At 37.0% G+C, this 19,612-nt stretch overlaps 1 protein-coding gene across 10 annotated transcripts in view; it reads left to right on the forward strand.

The window, feature by feature from the left end:
* The window catches only part of tcf3.S (transcription factor 3 S homeolog), a 61,888-nt gene that overhangs the window by 8,360 nt on the left and 33,916 nt on the right, over positions 1-19,612 (forward strand). For 9 of the 10 annotated variants that reach the window (XM_018233723.2, XM_018233725.2, XM_018233727.2 and 6 more), the window contains 2 exon segments: positions 2,061-2,145; positions 7,688-7,760. In XM_018233723.2, coding sequence (XP_018089212.1) covers positions 2,074-2,145; positions 7,688-7,760 — 145 coding nt within the window. In that variant the 5' untranslated portion in view covers positions 2,061-2,073. 10 annotated transcript variants of the gene reach the window in all.

The following is a 19,612-nucleotide window of genomic DNA, read 5'->3' on the forward strand; positions in this document are numbered from 1 at the left end:
TCAACATGGAATGTTTGTCTGTATGAGCCTGGAGGGATACACATAAATGGCATTCCCTCGTTTGGTTTCTTTTCCTATTTGGTTGAAAAGAACCAATAAGAATATCACATATAGCAATGCAAATGATTAACAATTAGTAATTGTAATATGACCATGTCATAGTGGTTGATGTTTTATCACTGTAAGTTCTCACACAAGCTTTGAATCAAGTACACAGCTGATTGCGGCTTGTACACAGAATTTTATGGTAATTCTGACCTTTCTGTGTGCACAGGTTTTTGTGTGAACATTGTTTTAGACGTGTGTGTGAAAAGATGATTTTTGCATATGCATCCAAAATTAAATTAGAGGAAAAAGGCTCTGCATCATTTTGAGTACAATGCCACAATCTGCCATCTTAGTATGAGCTCATATTCATATGTTTAGATTTAATGCATACTGTGATTTATCTGTTTTTTGCCTATAATGATATGGAAGTATGTACAGTATGAATGTGTAATGTTATATAGTGCTACTAGTATATGCAGATCTGTACCTTTTTACGATACTAAAAAATTAAAAACCAGCACAAACATTGCAATAGATAACTAAACCAAGAATTACATGCTATTTGCAAAGTGACGTGTATGCTTAATATTTGACTTGCATGTCAATGAAATGCGAGCAAAATATGCAATATGTCTTGAATCATGACAATTGTTTTGAATTCCTTTAAAACACTTTGTTCTGTGGATGACACCGAATCTGGGTTCCAGATTTAAAAATAAAAATTGTGATGATAAATCGGGGGGGGGGGGAACTACCATATACCCTTGCTAATGTTTGAAGGGGGCTGCAGGAAAGTATGCAAACCTTTGTGTTGTAGACCATAATGAGATACAGGCCATTTGAGTGAGGACCACATTAACAAGCTTGCTCCACCAGGTTTTTTAAATCTGTCCAATCTATATCTGGCTGAGTTATTAATCAGGGAAACCAGTCAATTGGCTCTGTACACTACAAATAAGCTGTCTGCACCTTTTAATGGCCCATGTATGGGCCACCTTTAATTTTTTTTCTTTTGTGCAGGATTCAGATAAATATTATTACAGTTCTAAAAATTTCTTAGCTAAAGACAACCTATTTTGTTATGTGCAAAAAAAACAGCCAACCATCTTTGCAGCTAGCATATACATTTTGCTTAGACAGTCAACAATCTAACATGTTGTGATAAAATAGATACTGGGATTTCTGGATTAAACCCAAACATGTGAGCCAACTGGGAACTGGGGGAACTGTATGAATGATGAATGGTCTCTGTTTTGTGTGATATAAATAGCAATACCCTCACTTAAGCTTACAATTCATATTCTAGTTAAAGGGGCTTCCTGCTGTCTAAACTTGTAATTTTGTTGACACCTTATTTAACTTGGGCTTTTGTGTTCATCCCTTTCTAACCTCACTTTTCACAAGTTTGTTTGTTTTTTCTTTCTGGTCCATCCTATTGGACTGTTGCTATGCACTTTTTTTTCTTCTGATGAGAGAGAGAGAGAAAAAAACATGTTTTTAAAGTCTCAGCATTGAAAATAATTACAGGAAAGAGCAGTAGCATTACAATAAAGAATAGGGGGAACTGCTCTGATCACATTGACAATCCCTTTCCCTGTTTGAGTTAGAAGTCATTTTCATTAATTTTGTGTGTACAAAATGTTGAGAACTATAGTAAATGTATTTTGCACTCGTCAAGTAGTAGTTTTATGTTCTGGTGGCTTCTTACCAAACTTCTAAAGCAAAGAGGCAAGTTAATGGACTTGTGTACCTATTGCTGTTGTGTGAATCTGATAGGGAAATATATAATTGCTATATTAATAAAAGATAATACCAGTTATGAACTGTGGGTTGAGCAGAAGACTGGCTTTTTTTTGGCTTCCACTGGTCACTCTGTATAGGGGCTAAGTTTGCATTTCTTTTTGCTTTACAACCTTCCTCCAATTATTATATTTAATACTTTTAAGCTCAAAGTACCATGCAACTGTGTATTTCATATTTTCCTTTTAAACATAAAAGCCTTTTATTTTAAGGGTCTGGAGGAGAATGAATCAGCAGCAGAGGATCACAGCTGTGGGCACAGACAAGGAGTTAAGTGACCTCCTCGACTTTAGCATGGTAAGCGCAGTCGGCCTGTCATGAGTTTCCCTAATCAATCCTAATTGCACACCAATGAACTATTTTTTATTATTTGTCCTTCAATTTTTTTCTACCTAGTCACTGAATATGAAGACATTTTGAACTGAAATGTACAGATTTGTAGAGATGACACATGCTATAAATAATAAACTTTAGGTTGAGCTATCCATTTAATGGAATCGCTCATATGTATAGCTTGCAAGAGCATCTATCTATGCTATGCACCATTCTCACTTTCCACAAAAAAATTTGCAGAACTAGTACTAAAACTGTATTACGCTTGTGATCATCACTATCATAAATTCTAATGTATATTCAGTAAAATGAATTCCTTTGACATTTTCCTTAAAGGGATACTGTCATGGGAAAACATGTATATATTTTTTTTTTTATTCAAAACGCATCAGTTAATAGTGCTGCTCCAGCAGAATTCTGCACTGAAATTCATTTTTCAAAAGATATTTTTACATTTAATTTTGAAATCTGACATGGGGCTAGACATATTGTCAGTTTCCCAGCTCCCCCCCAGTCATGTGACTTGTGCTTTGATAAACTTCAGTCACTCTTTACTGCTTTAATGCAAGTTGTAGTAATATCACCCCCCCCCCAGCAGCCTAACAACAGAACAATGGGAAGGTAACCAGATAACAGCTCCCTAACATAAGATAACAGCTGCCTGGTAGATCTAAGAACAGCACTCTAAGGGTAGGGACACACTGGGCGATTTGGGGAGTTTTAGTCGCCTGGTGACTAATCGCCGCGACTTTTCTCCCCGAATGCCTCCCCTCGCTCTGCGCCTGGCTAAAATGAAAAATCGCCTGCGCTAATCACACGCGGCGATTCGTTTTCCGAAATCGCCCGAAGTTGCCTCACGAGGAAACTTCGGGCGACTTCGGAAAACGAATCGCCGCGTGTGATTAGCGCAGGCGATTTTTCATTTTAGCCAGGCGCAGAGCGAGGGGAGGCATTCGGGGAGAAAAGTCGCGGCGATTAGTCGCCAGGCGACTAAAACTCCCCAAATCGCCCAGTGTGTCCCTACCCTTATAGTAAAAGCCAAGTCCTACTGAGACTGATTCAGTTACATTAAGTAGGAGAAATAGCCTGCCAGAAAGTAGCTCCATCCTAAAGTGCAGGCACAAGTCACATGACTGGGGCAGCTGGAAAAACAGACAATATGTCCAGCCCCATGTCCGATTTCAAAATTGAATATAAAAAAAATCTGTTTGCTCTTTTGAGAATTGGATTTCAGTGCAGAATTCTGTTGGAGCAGCACTATTAACTGATGCATTTTGAAAAAAACATGTTTTTCCATGACTGTATCCCTTTAACTATGAATGTTTTTAATGGCTACTTTAAGCAGGTTATTATCTGTCCTTACAAATTGTAGTTTAGTAAAATTTGTAATTTTAAGTAGTAGGACAAATGATCAAAGTGTATCAGGACATTCAACTTTTATTCTTGTGGGTTAGCATTGACACTTATAAAAGAGAAAAAAGATTGTCTGCAGCTTTTTTTTTTTTTTACCTTTTCATTATATGATCTGTTGGCAAATAATTTGACATGAGCTCATTATGAAGTATGAGAAGATACAGACATCCCGATTCATTACATCAAATTGACTAAGCCTATTGATGAATATGGCAAACAGAGAAAGGCGTGTTCTAGCCATTTGAGAGGTAGCAGTGTTGTTACATCAGATCTGAGAGTAACTGGGCAGAGTTGGATTCCTGATTCGCCTTTCACATCCTGACTGACACTTTTTTTTTTCTTTTTAAAGAAGGGGTGTTGAGTAGACTATTCAGGGAGTCAATTCTCTCACCTCACCGCCACTTAATTACACATAAGACAGGGGTTTCCCAGGGTTAATGAGAACAGTGAATTCCACTCCCACGCAACCAAAAAGGAAATGAAGGGTCCCCCACCTGCCGCCTCCTTTCTCTCACACCCCCACCTTTTCCCCTGCAGTTTGAGGAAGCTGCAGTTTGCACAATGCTGGGGGGTCCCCTGTGTGAACCTCTGCAGATTGTTTCATTTGCATGCTTAATTAAAATGCTGCTGTGTGCGTGTAAAGCAAACAGTTCTCTTCTTTGCTTCTGTAAAGACCCCCTACTGCTACATTAAATCTGAATTCTATCTTGTGAAACTTGTCAAAGGGATTGCCTAAGGTTTTGATATGCCACATGAGTTTAAAGTAACAGTAACCCCAAAAAATTCATGTGTTTCAAAGTAGTGAAAATATCATGTAGTGTTGCCCTGAAATGGTAAAACTGATCTGTTTGCTTCAGAAACACTACTATAGTTCATATAAACAAGCTGCTGACTAGCAATGGCGGAAATTGAAAAAAGACTATGGCACAGGTTAAATAGTGGATAACTGAAAACATGTTCTACAGAGCTTATCTACTATCTACTGTGTAACTTGAGCCTTTTCTCCTTTGAATAGCTGTCCCCATGGCTACACAGCAGCTTATTTATATAAACAATAGTTGTGTTTCTGAAGCAAGCAGCAGTTTTATTATTGCAGGGCAACACTGCATTATATTTTTTTACTTTAAAGCCATTTCATTTTGTGATGTTACTGGTCCTGTAAATCTGAGTGAATAGAAGGGAGCATGTAGTTGGATTCAGTCTCTAGATTTATGAAAGAGGGATATGTATATTTAAAATGTTTGTATACACCCTTTTATTGCACTAACAAATATGTTGGCAATTTATAAATACTGGTTTTTTTTTTGGTTTTTTTTAAATAGTATATTGAACATGAACACAGGTGAAAAGTGAATATAACTATTTGATTATGTACTTGAGTGACAAACAGGAGGTTTACGGTTTACCTAAAAGTAGGAATTCAGATGGTAATTCGAGACCAAGCTGGCCAGCAAACTGTGTTCTGCTTTAATTCCCTCTTTTGCTTAATTGTTTCATCTCTCATCTCCGACATCCATTTTCAGTTTACCAAATTAACGTGTGGCGTTTTTTAAAAATTCCCTTGGAGTGGATAATGCCAATAACGCATTGCATTTCTATGCACATTCTAATGGGCCAAGCAATGCAGGACAGTGCATTTTTTGACTTTGCTGAAAAGAAAAAAAAAACTTGATGTAGATGACATGAGTTCATTACAATGATAATTCAATAGTAACCATATGACTAAAAATACACTGGTTTCAAGATGGCACTAGCAGTTTTGACAAGCATGAAGCATGGTTCAGAGCCATTACCTTTACACAGTTATGCATTGCGAAATTACACAGTGTGTCTTGGGGAGCAAGAAATTACTGAATAATCGCAATGAGGAAAAAATCTTGTCTGTAATCAGCTTGAATCTGTCAGTTTTAATTTATAAATTTTTTTTTCATGCATTGGTGTGATTATGCGCCAATTTTTTTAAAAATGCAGTGTAAAAATGCCATGTGCAACATTAGCCTTAAGTTTGGCCTTGTCATGATTTTAAGTGGACATTGACATTTTTGTATTCATGGCACTCAAGCAATAAATCTTTGTTAGATGTTGAGACTGAGACCTTGCATTAAGGATTTTGAAATGCATCCTGTAAAATAGTGTCGAAGAGTGTGTCTACATGTATATAATATACACATCTGTGTAATTACATGAGATAATTGCATACACACAAACGTGGTGACTGATAAACAATCCATGGGTTCAGGGGCCTAATCTGGGCAACTATATAGTTGGAGGAATTTGGTTTGGCAACCTAACAAGAATGTTTACAATGTATAGCCACCTTTATTTTATTTATTTGTTCTTAGAGGTAAATAGAATATTCCAGAATAGAAAATAGAGGGTATTTTAAGGATCTATTTTGGCAACTATAATGTCAGCACTATGGAAGATGTGAACTATTTACATGAGAATGTTAACACATATGTTACAACCCTGTCTAGATATGTGACTCAGGTAAATAAGGATCACATTAAGAGATTACAGGGGAGGATGGATCTTAAAAGATATTTTAGGATGCCTATATAAGCAAGATTATGGGATTGGGAACTGCAGTTATGTGGTACTAGAAGTATTTGGCTGGATGTGGGCTTCCAGGATATTTTGTGGTCGTCTGTCTGCCCAAGGGTTGGTGAGATAGCCTTGTATGATTTGTTTTTTTTTTTTATGTACTTTGCTTGATACAATGTCCTCCTTATTATAATAAACATGTTATGGGCTAGATTAAAAAACTTGTTTTCTTTTATGTAGGGATGCACCGAATCCGGGATTCGGCCAGGATTCTACCTTTTTCAGCAGGATTCGGCCGAATCCTTCTGCACAGTCAAACTGAATCCTTATTCGCATATGCAAATTAGGATTCAGTATTTGGTCGAATCTTTCACAAAGGATTCGGGGGTTCTGCCAAATCCAAAATAGTGACTTCAGTACATCCCTAGTTTTATGAACCCTTAGGTAAATTGTGAGAAGCCTTTATTCTATCTTTGGGAACCCTGCAGCTTCTTTTTTGTTTAATTTGTACTTGGTTTCAAACTAATTTTAATAGTTTGTAATAGTTTCAAATTTAAAAGGAAATCAATTAAAGGACAAGTTACATCAAGTGAAAATATATACACAGTTAAAGTTGGGAGCTTTTTTTATCCTTCTATGAATAAAATGCAACAAACATTCTATTTATTTTGTGCAAGGCATTTTATAAAAGGCTATAGTTTTGGCATTTAGCATGTGTTTACCTTGTGTAAGTGCTATTGCCATTGTATTTTGCATAATTTATTTTTAACCAGCTTATACATTTTGCTGCATTACATTAAGCCAGGATCACTGCTCAAGAGCATGCTAGAAATTAAAGGAACAATATCAATAAATGAAAGTGTTTTAAAGTAATATAATTGTGTTGCCCTGCACTGGTAAAACTTTTGTATCTGCTTTAGAAACACGACCACAGTTGATATAAACAAGCTGCTGTATAGCCATTAAGATGGAAAAATAAGTCCCAGGATACACAGCAGATACCAGATAAGCTCTGTAGTATACAATGGGATTCTTCAGAACGTATCCGTTATCTACTGTGCATCCTGTGTTTCAATGGCTGCCCCCCATGGCTACACAGCTTGTTTATATAAACAATATTTGTATTTCTAAACCAGTTTTACCAGTGCAGGGCATCAATACATTGTCATTCCTTTGAAACATTGTAAATGTTTTAGGTGTTACTGTTCTTTTAAAGGCAAGTTTTAGTTGCAAAAACGAACGCGTATACTACCAAACAATCTCCATGGTTTAAGTTGCTCTCCCATTTTTATTTATTCTTTTTTACTACTGCATGTGGCTCAAAAAGGTTGGGGATCCCTGCTCTTGAGTTTAATTACAAGCCTAAATACTGAAAGTGTTGCTAAGTTCATGTACATCATTTGCTTTATTTCAGGTAGTGAAATATAAGCTTGAGTAGAAATGGCTTTTGGCTTGCACGCATAAATATAACTTTACATTGAATGTTTGTTTATATCTATCAACTTCACTCATGGCTTTTTTTTTTTTTTTTTTTGCTTTGGTTTTTCAGATGTTCCCTCTACCTGTGGCTAATGGGAAGACCAGGCCTACTACGCTGGCCAGCACCCAGTTTGGAGGACCAGGTAAATTATTTCCTCCCAGGAAGAAGTTTTTTGAAAAGTTTGTAATATATTGTTGTTGTGTGTGTGCTGGTATAGTTAAATACATTGTTGTGCAAACTGCGTTTGCAGGCTCCTTAAAAAATTAGACCTCGTTTGTCATTTCCTTTCACGTAAAATACAGGTATGGGACCCGTTATCCAGAATGCTGGATACCTGGGGTTTTGGATCTTCATACCTGCTAGAAAATCATGTAAACATTGAATAACCCTAATAAGCTGGTTCTGCTTACAATGATTATATTTAAATTGGGATCATGTACAAGGTGCATTATTATTATTATTATTATTATTATAATTATTATTATTACAGAGAAAAAGGAAATAATGGTTATTATTATGGATTATTTGATTATAATGTTGTCTATGGGAAATGGCCTTTCTTTAATTCAGAGATTTCTGGATAACAGGTTTTCGCATAATGTATCCCATACCTGTGCCCTGCACCTGCCTTATCTTGACACTGTCTTTAGGTAAAAGCTTTTTTTGAAGAAACTGAATTTGTCATTTTTTTTCCTTCTTGTGGGGAATGTATGGGTGTCTGGTGTATGTTTGGCACATGGGCAAGTACTGAATATTTTTTGGATCCTTTTCATGGCTGAGGAAATGTTGGAAAATAATTTAGTAAAAACATGGGCAAGCTATTGTATCATGGACCTTCTATCATTAATTTGTGAATGTGTCTTCTCTTTGGGATCATTAAGTACCATGTGTCCAATTTTTTCTCTCTCTCTCTCTCTCTCTCTCTCTCTCTCTCTCTCTCTCTCTCTCTCTCTCTCTCTCTCTCTCTCTCTCTTCTCTCTCTCTCTCTCTCTCTCTCTCTCTCTCTCTCTCTCTCTCTCTCTCTCTCTCTCTCTCTCTCGCAACTTGTTCATTATGCGCATGCTCTCTGAGTAACATGCCAGTGTAAGTGTGCTGGTGGGGGGGGGGCAATTAAAAAAAAAAAGTTACCCCCAACCTGAGTATAGGCTCCATCAGCCTGCACCTAACCTAGTCTGTAAAAATATTTGTTAATCTAAAAAGTTTGAAAAATATTTCTATGGACTCTTGCAATGGGTTCATTTTGCACTAACACAAGACTTCGATGACTACTTGCAGGAGCAAACTAAGACTGTCATGCAGTCTGTCCCCACAGGAAATCATGTAACCTATTTTTAGCTCCCTCAAGTAATCAGTTTATGTGGTTTAATCCTTAAACATATAGCAGAGGATTTTGTCAATGGAAAAACCTGGATTTAGTCTTCTGCAACAGTGGTCAAATAAGGGGATAGTAAATGGGGGGGGGGGGGGGGAGAACTGCTAGCTTGTGCTACACTTTGTGCCCTGCAATTTTCTTTGTGAAACAGGCTTAATAATGCAAGCAATTTCTACTTCCTTATAGCCTGCAAACTAATATCTAATAACTTGTGTAATTGCTGGGGTAGGTTACATTTGTGTCTTGTATATGAAGACTGGCATTTTCGTCTTAATTTATCTGAAAATCCCTTTTGTGGATTCTGTTGTTCTGCTATTGTATGCTTTGAAACTGCGAATATAGGGCAGAACTGAAATGTTTGGAGCTACCATTTTCTGATGTTCTGAGCTAAGGGACCTTACAGACCATTTGGCAGGACATAATACAGCTCTAACCATAACAGGAAGAAGTGAGAGAAGTCTGTTCATTGGCTAATGTAACCTAGCGTTATACATATCCCCTTTAGTACTTAAAATGGCAGTGTTCTCTTTAGAATTATACACATACTACTATTTTTATTTATTTAGATAAAGCCGTATTTTACATGCAATATAAATTGAGACCTACAAAGTTTTAGGGGTATAGTTTCCCTTTAAAGGCTATGTCGTGCATAATGCTCATGGTAGGTTGCCTCTCCTGCAGGCAGCAAAATGTCCGTAAGATCCTTTAATTAAGGAGAATGGTGATCACATATAAAATATTTAGTATGTAGTGATCCAGGTATAGAAAGTAGTAGACATCACAATGTATTCCCATATTATGCATATTTATTTTTACTCAATTTACACTGCGTTTTGTGGCAATATTAACACTGCGAGAGGAAAAAGTAATCTCATCTTGTTCTAGATGAAATTAGGGATGCCTAATCCTCTTTTTTGGGGATTTGGCCAAATCCTGAATCTTTCATGCAGGACTTGGACAAATCTAATGTAAATCCTAATTTTCATATGCAAATAGTGTTCAGGTCGATTTAAAAAAACTGAGCAATGCATGTGCAACAGTTTTTGGTGCACAAAACATGCAATCTTCACCCACAGTGCAAAAAAACCTGCACTGTGCACAGTCCTCTAATAATAGTGCATTAATTGTGCTGTAGTTATGTATCTGTAATCATGACTCATGATCATAAAATTGCATAATATAATATGTAAATTACCCCAAGCTTTAGTGTCTACTGTGAGAAATGAAATAATTGGTCTGCTCTTTCAGGTTTAGTTTTTTGCTCATTATTTACAGCGTTTAATGTACTATGCCTGTGTACTGACACAGGGCCAGACATATAATAGAGCAAGAGCCTGTGTTATGGCAACAAGAAACAAAGGATCTAAAATGTATTGAGTGCTCACGCTCCCAGCCCCCATGATTAGGGCTCAAAATTTCTTTTTATGATCAGTCTTTTTCCCCTCATTCTTTAATTATGATGTCTGCTCATAGACTTTAAGTGCATTTTTAGAAATGCCTATAATGGAGGGTTTCCTTACAGGCATGGCTAAGACCACTTAGAAAACTGACCAGGTGGCTTGTATATGTCCTATATATGTCACTTTTGTTTATACATATACATTTATTTCGCAGTTATTTGCTATATCTGGATCAAAGGTTATTAACCTACTGTTGCAACCCTTGGCTGGGCACTCTGAGGTGAGCCTGTTAACATCCCCTTTATGTCCTGTTGGATTGCCTTGAACTGAGCTTGCTTTGCTGCCAGATGGGTGCAAGAGCTGAGCAATGATCAGATATGAATAGATTTACACTCCCCTACGCTGCGTGGGCATGGGGAGGGTGGAGGGGGGTCGTGACATCACAGCTCTTTCTTGCCCATCATGCGTTTCAGTTGGAACATGGGTATCAACTCAGGCATGACGGCAGCATGCTTCATGAGAGGCACTCCCCAACTAGCAATTGTATGTTCCACAGGGAGGGGGACTGTAGCTTCTTTTGTAATTTTTATTTTTGGTTTTGCTAGCGTCGTATACTTTCACATTAACTGGCAGGCAAACATTTACACATTCAGGTTTCACTGTTTGGTATATGAGCTTTCCACAGTTTTTTTTCTCTACTTCAAAATGCTTCAATGCTGCTAGATTTCCTTTGCTAGAAATCTGTTCCACTTATTTCAACATTATCATAGTTACAGGACAGGCAAACATAAGCATCTGTTTAGTGACATTGGTTTTTCTGTACATTTCAGACAAAAAAAAAAGTCAAAATGAGTTATAGCACCGAAACCATTATTCATTGCAGTGCTCCGTTCTACAAGGCATTAGTGTAGTTCATTAGGTGATTTATTCGTGGAAGAGCACTGTTCATAAGAAAATAAAATAAATACATTTCAATGGCAAAATAAAAGACCAGATATGTAGAACTACACTATATGCTATTCTATACCTAGGCAACTGAGGGGGGACAACTGGAACTTTCATGCTTTGGTAAAGAACCTTAAAGAAGGTGGGGGAGATCACCCTAGTGTGTAATCCCCACCAAATTCTGTATTTTTTCATTGAATAAGTATTTTGATTTTATTGCAGTAGAGTTCTAGATTATGCATTTCTAGTTTACTAGACTAGGATTTAAATAAGAAGTTAGCATTACTCCACAGCCTGCCCATTTATCCCACATTAATTTACTTTGACATTGATAAAAATTTACTTGACAACTGCTTTTTAAGCTTAACTTCTCGGCAATAAAACGGCTTCTTAGTCACTTTTGTCATTGAAGTTGAAGGGTATTTATTGCAAAGCTCTTTGATTCTTAAGTCTGCTATTATTTGCTGTTTATATAACTATGCAACAAACTGTGGTCTAATGTCTAGAAGTATTGCTTTATTTATAGAACTATACTATAAACTTTAAAAAAAAAAAAAAAGATAATGTCTCCGAAATCCTATACAAATCTCTTATGAAGTAGTAGTTAGTGTTTTTAGTAAGTTAATATTCACTTTGTTTACTGTACTTATCTTCAAAAAGGTTTTGAAATTATATTGGGGAAATGAAACAAATTATTCCTGATCATGCTAGAATAGTTTTTCATGTTACTGACAACCATTTGGGAATATACGGCTTGTCAGGGGCCACTTAAATAATCCTGCAGTCCTAGTGGATCATTTCTGCTGCTCAGAGTAAAGGAAGGGAAGAGGAGCTGAACCCTACACTTCAGGCTATTCTAGTCATTTAGGGGGTCAGCCCAAATTAACAAATTAACACATGTCTATACACACGCATGGCCGCTTGTACAGCATCTGTCCATTTGGTTTGACATAAAAATCTTTGCATGATGCGGCAACTTTGCAGCTGGTTCAAATTGAACTGATCAGCAACTGTTTCACATAGGGGCCCGTGGATATTTCTCAGGGGAGGACCTCATCCACTAATATACAGTCCTTGCCCAATATTGCTGGACTGGTTATATACTGGCCGGATGTCAAGGTGTAAAAGTATCCTGCCCCCCCACCCATCCTCCAACACATGAGAATTTTTATTATTTATACCGCACCATCGTTTCATGCAGTGCTCTGTGAAGCATGTAACATTTAAAGATGTATAAAGAAATAAGAGGAAATGTACTAATCCAAAAATACAAACAATATTCTGTCTACATCTAATGCTATGAACTGTCGTAGCAGGATAATTCTGTTTGTTAAAGGCATAATTCTTGGTATGAAATTCAACTTTTCATGGATTTTTCTTACACCTAATGGCAATGCTCCTTTTGCACCTTGGGGATTAGGCACGGTGAAAGAGAGACTTATTTACAAAGGTAGTTTCTTAACTGCACAAGTGCAATTTCTCATAGCAACCAATCAGCAATTTGTTTTTAACCGGTCTTTCATTTTCTGGTTGCAAAGATCTAAATGGTTATTATTGGCAATTTAAAATAATGTAGTGTGTATTGACACCTATCTTTGCAGACGCTATTGACTGGGTATTAAGTAGATGGTTTCCTTTGCGAATGTTCATGGGCTGTTTTTTTGCATTCTAGTGTGTTTGTAAGGAATGTTTATCTTATTGACTTGGTGCTTATTTTGCCACTAGTGCAACAAGCAAATAATAAATAAATAGTGGTCAATAAAAGTGGTCACAATGTTCCCTCGAATTTCCTCTCAGCTATCAGTGCGTAAAAATTCTTTTGTACACACATTTTAAATTTGCATGCACAGTTTTTAAAAACTGTGCTTAGGTCACAAGCTTCTATGAAGCTTGTGGATACAATTTAGCATTTTTACACAATTCCTTGTGCACACCACAATTTGTGTGCACTGGCCTCAAAACTTGTGTGCACAAGTGCAAAAGGAACATTGGTCACAAATATTCTTAAATTCTGGGGTAAACCTTGTCCAGCTATAGTCTGCAGTAAATATGACCTGTACTTCTGTTTTGTTGAATTTTCTACTGGGTGCAACACTGAACCCAGGCAAAATTGGATTTTCGAGCTGTGGTTTATATATCAGATGGTTCAAGTAACCAATTTTTGAATGTGTATGTTTGGCAAAAAACAGCAGTTTCTATGAAGCTTGTGGATATTTTCACAATGTGGAATTCACAGCTTGATCACATGTGGATTGTATAGATTGAACAGACCCATCCAATTCTTGTAGAATTTGGTTTATGGCATCCAGCTTGTTGCAGACTACCACCTGTGAATGATGCTTATAAGGTTAATGCTCCCTTTTTAGGTGTATTATTCAAACAATGTAAAAGCAACTACATTCAAAACTAAAAAGGCTGCTTTAATAAAAAAAATTCTAGGATGTGTAAAGTCTTCATGAATTTGACCATTATGAGTGAGCTGATAAATTATTTTACTCTGAGTATATGTACATGTGTTAAGCTAAACTCTGCCCTCCCCCAGCCTGTTTTTCTCATTTACAGAGTTCCTCTGGAATTCCCTCCCCTCTCTCTCAAGCAGCTGCTCCTTCACCCTCATCTGCTGATCTCCTCCCTCCTTCCATCGCCTCTCCAACTCGTTCATCCATTGTGCACCCCTCCCCCCCCGCGCTCTCTCGTTCTCTCTTCCTCTCTTCCTAATTTCCTAGTTTTATTTGTTTTCAACACTCCTATTTTTGTCCTTGTTTGCTGTGTATTTGAGAAGCATCTAGGTGTCAGGAGACCTATCCTGATTATAAACCTCTTCATTAAAGTAATTCAATAAACATGCCTCTTTTTTCCTTTTCAAGCCAATGTTGAAACTTTTTTTTTTTGTTCTTCAAAATTAGAGTATTATTGTACATGTTTTAAAGGGCTAGTTCACTTCTTTTAATTTTAAGTATATTATAGAATGATCAATTCTAAGCAACTTTTCAATTGGTCCGCATTATTTATTTTTTATAATTGAAATATTTGCTTTCCTCTTTGTCTGCATGTTTTCAAGCTTTAAAATGGTGTCTCTGACCTCGGCTGCCAAAAAATTATTGCTCTGTGAGGCTACAATTTTATTGTTACTTTTTGTTGCATAGCTTGCTATCAAGGTCCTCTCCTATTCTGTTAAAGATTGGACTACTTGGAATACAAAAAGTGTAGGAAGAATGGTAGCTTGGACTTTGGACATAGGTTCCCCCATATTTGTGTTTTTAAGACTCCATACAAATGTGAGTACCTCCTGATGTGCATCATTATGCTTGCAAAGGAATATTGTGTGCGTGTTATTAGATTGTACTACCCTAATATTGTGGAAAAGAATATTGGTACATTTACAGTTTCTTTTTTTTTTTTGTATGGCTGATTTAAACTATGTATTATATATGGTGCCTTTCTAAGAAATGTGTGCAATTGGATGCTATTGTCCGCAACATGCTATGCCTTATGTAGATGCATTCTAACTACTTTAAAATTTACTTTTTGTATTTTTTTGTAAAATTTTAAACTGTACATGCAGATTTATTGTGTGTAGTACTGGTGGAATTTGGTGCAGTGTTATAGAGCACAATGAATGGCGTTTCTGCTTTAAAAGAATTACCGTAGTGGGGCAACTTGTTTGTTTTAACCTCCAGTTTACAGCCTTTTTGGTGTTTTGTAACAGTATTGTAACATCATGGAACTAGTTGGTGAAGATTAGGAAGAGTAGTGGAGAATTGGAGTTTTGCACAGGCAAATTATAAAAATTAGGCCTGTAAAAGCACCCTTGGGAGTGCTGTGCATCTCTCATTGACTTGACTAGGAGTGTGGTGTTTTCTGGCTGCAAAGTCTCTTGTAAGGATCTTTTGGGCTTAAAAGCTCATATCTGCACCTTTACGCTTTCCATTTCAGGTCAGTGGGAACTGCTAAAAACACTTATGGATGCTTTCAGCTGACTGAAAAAGGCTGCTTGTGCCTTCATGCACAGTATACTGCCTATACTATACCTATACGTTAATTTATTAAAAAAAACTACCTGTCCTTAACCCGAGGATTTATTGCTTGAAAGCACACTGCTCCATGCCTATCTCTTCAACAAAGTTGTTTTCTCCACTGGCTTTTATATACCAGCAGAGCAAAGCTGATCTACCTACCTTCCCCACTTTGTGTGTGCAGGAATGGAACAAGCAAGAAAAGTGTATAATGCCACGAGTGAACATATTTCTGACATCCTTGCTTAATTCCAGTGCTCTGCTATGTGTCTTTGTTGGGATTTTCTCTCCAGTCATTTTGTCACTAGCAATTTCATATCTATCTTTTCAGTTATAGGAGAAAGAATGGTAATATCCTTTGGAGTAGCCAAGTTAAGAGGCACCCCTGTGATTCTGGATATTTACCTGCTACCCGGGGTACGGTTTTCTGATTTCCACCAGATTTTTCTGGGCAAGATACGATTTCTTTACTGTGCATGCGCCCTGCTAAATTTGTTGCAGTGACACTTCTCAAACAGTACCCATTTCGGGGGAAGCAGTTAAGTAGCTAGATACCTGTGCATGCTGTAGTCCAGTGGAAAGCGGCAGCAGTCAGTGCCCCATGACCACTGCTGTTTTCTGCAAGATGGCAGCAGGAGTTGGCCTAAGCCTATGCACAATGAACCACTCCGGAATCCTGCCCCCCTAGGCATGCAAGTCCTGTACTAATGATTGGTGTGTATTTATGACGTTAATGCTTCTACAGAAATTATGCAAAAAGTTTACTTATTATGACACCATCACATTTGTTATAAAATATTACATTCTGTAACTAGTATAACTAGTGTTTATCTTTAAATTGCGGGAATAAACCCTGCCCTTTGTTTTTTGCCTATGTCTGGAATTTATGACTCCAAAAGCAGATGTTTTTGTTGGGGGAAGATAAAGATGTCCCATTTACTTCTTCCACTCTTATTCCTTACAAATGTAAGATTATATTGTTGTTTAAAGTAATATTAAGTGTTTATTGCATTTTGATCAAAAGATATGGGTTTTCTTATTTTTCAGTTTTCTTATTTTAAATACATTAAATATTGCACTTGTTTTAACCACTGTGCTGCTATGTAATACAGGTATAGGAAACCTTTATCTAGAGGGGATTACATGAATTATCCAGAAAGCTTTGAATTACGGAAAGGCCATCTTCCATAGATACTATTGTAAACAAATTTACATTTTTAAAAATTAATTTGTTTGTGTAATAAAGTGCTTTGTACTTGATCCCATCTAAGATATTGCTGTAGAACCCCCATTGGAGCAGAAAAAAATGGTGTAATATCAGAGAAATGTTCTATGCATGTAGCATGCGACAGCACTTAAAATTCCTATTCGAGTAAAAACAATCCTATTGGGTTTAATGATGTGTAGCAGACTTAATAGCGATCCAATTTACAGAAAACCCCTTATCTGGAAAATCCCCTTGTCCCGATCATTATGGATAACTGGTATACCTGTATTGGCATTGACATGTTATATGTTCACATTCACCATACCTGCAGGCTACAGATTTGCATTTAATAATATAAAATACCAACCTCTTTATGTTAATTCAACAGAAAACCTGTTGGAAAGACAGGTGTCTGGATAATAATGTCAGTACATTGTATTTTGCATCTCCGATCTGAGATTTCTTATCTGGCAAACAAGTATCCAGAAAGCTCCAAATTATGAGAAGGCCATTTCCGTGAGAGCCTATATTTCCATGAAAATATATAAACATTTATATATATCTATATATACTAACTTGCATATGCAAATCAAAGAAACCAGGTTAGAAAGAGAACCGTATGCTGAGCATGCCTTAAAAAAAAAATTTTTTTGTGTGTGATTAAAAAAGTCACATGATTTTCAGCTTCTGATACGCTTCAGCCATGCGCTTGGATTCTGCTGAATCCTGGATTCGGTGCATCGCTATTAGGTAAAATCAGTTTCAAAACAGTTGCAAAAACAAATGCAAAGAGCTGATTGGTTGCTATGAGCAAGATCACTGGTAATGTTTTCAGGGCGTAACTATAGAGGAAGCAGACCCCGCAGTTGCAGGGGGCCTGCACTGTGGAGTTTGCTTCCTCTATAGCTATTATTTAAAAAAAAAAAAAAATAAAATGCTCTCTTAGTGGTGAGGAAGGAGAAAGCAAGTTGGCAGGGATGTGGGGGTGGGAGGATGGGGATCTGAGTGCGCTAGACTCCAGGATTCCAGTGTGCCATTAGCCTTATGGTATAGTGATCCAGATGATGGGGAAAATCTCTTATCTGAAAATGCCAGGTCCCAAGCAATCTGAATAATTCCATACCTGTACTGAACTTTTAAAGGTAACCATATACTTTAGGTCTCTTGTAAAACTCTAATTGGGGACTCTTAACCAATGGCTTTTGATTGGATGGGGCCTTATTTCTCTAGCTTTTGGTCAAATGACAGTTCAGTCGTGCGTGTCCTCTTATGTATGCATTGACAGACCTCTCTGCATAGACAAGATGGCACTGGAAGTTGAGAATCTGCAAACTCTACTGGCATATCTACACCAGCTGAGAAAACGCCAAGTGTGACACTCTTTAGACTACATTGTACTTGGAGCCAAGAGTTAAAAATGGGAATAAGTTGAGGTTTGCAGTAAAAGTGCAGTCTTTATTCCAATATTAGGATCCTTTGTATCCCGGGGTATTTTAAATCCTGGGAATAAGTAAGTTTATGCAGATCTGTGTCATCACTTGTGTTGCATGTTGCAGAGATCCATCATTATCTTGGACCATGGATATATCTGGCTTGCTGCCACATCTCAACTGCTCCGTAATCAACATTTTTATCGTCTCCATCTCTCTCCCCGTTGATTAGAAAACAAAATGTAAAAGAAACATGATGAATATTCATGAACTGCATAGATTAATATGCATAATTATGCAAATTAGGCAGCAATTAAACCACCAATCCTCCAGAGTGGCTTGAGGAGGGGGTTGGTGAATCTCTCGAGCACAAAAGACCCAAGTGTAGTAGGCTTTAATTGCAGCTAGGCTATTCCAGTTAAATGAGCAACAGCAAGACTGAACTCTGCAAAATATGATAGATATATATAGATAGATATATAGATATATAGAGATATAGATATTATATTCTCTGCATATATGCAGAGTTTTTCCCTAGATTGAGGGCTATCTGTTGTTTTAAATTCCTGCAAAGGAATTTACAATGTAAAACAATGCCTACAAATTATGAGATGCATTGTTAATTTAATGTTATGCTATCATCCCAAAAGTCTCCTGCCACTAGATCAGCGTAATTTATGTATGCAATAGATTAGCCAATTCTAAGTAACATTTTCAGTTGGTTGTAATTATTCTTTTTTTTTTTTTTTTTTTTTTTAAAGTTTTTGATAATTAAGGATCAATTCTGTCTTCATTTAGATCCAAGTACAAGGTACTGTTTTTTTTTTATTACATAGAAAAGGGAAATAATTTTTAAAAATTTGTATTTGATTATAATGCAGTCTATAGGACAGGGATCCCCAACCTTTTTCACCCGTGAGCAACATTCAGAAGAAAAAGGAGTTAGGGAGCAACACAAGCATGAAAAATGTTCTTGGGGTGCCAAATAAGTGCTGTGATTGGCCATTTGGTAGCCCCTATGTGGATTGTAAACCTACATTGAGACTCTGTTTGGCACTAAACCTGGTTTTTATACAACCAAAACTTGCCTCCAAGCCTGGACTTCAAAAATAAGCAGCTGCTTTGAGGCCACTGGGAGCAACATCCAAGGGGTTGGAGAGCAACATGTTGCTCACGAGCTACTGGTTGGGGATCACTGCTATAGGAGATGGCCTTTCCGTAATTCAGAGCTTTATGGATAAGTATTTCAGCAGTGACATAAAGTTTATTGGATTAACGGAAAATATGCAATATGCATCATAATACAATTAGACAGGTGCATACATTTTGGCACCCCAACAGAGAGTACATCAATACTTGGTTGAGCCTCTTTTTGCAAATGTAACAGCCTCTAGACAGCTCCAATAGACTTTAAGTGTCTGGATGGCGGTATTTTTTACCATTCATTCATACAAAATCTCTCCAGTTCAGTTAAATTTGATGGCTGCTGAGCATGGACAGCCTGCTTCAAATCGTCCCATAGATTTTCGATGATATTCAAGTTGTGGGACTGTGACGGCCATTCCACAACATTATACTTCTCCCTCTGCATAAATGCCTTTGTAGATTTTTAAGTGTGTTTAGG

This window comes from Xenopus laevis, chromosome 1S (genome assembly GCF_017654675.1).
Source record: "Xenopus laevis strain J_2021 chromosome 1S, Xenopus_laevis_v10.1, whole genome shotgun sequence".
Lineage (NCBI taxonomy): Eukaryota > Metazoa > Chordata > Amphibia > Anura > Pipidae > Xenopus > Xenopus laevis.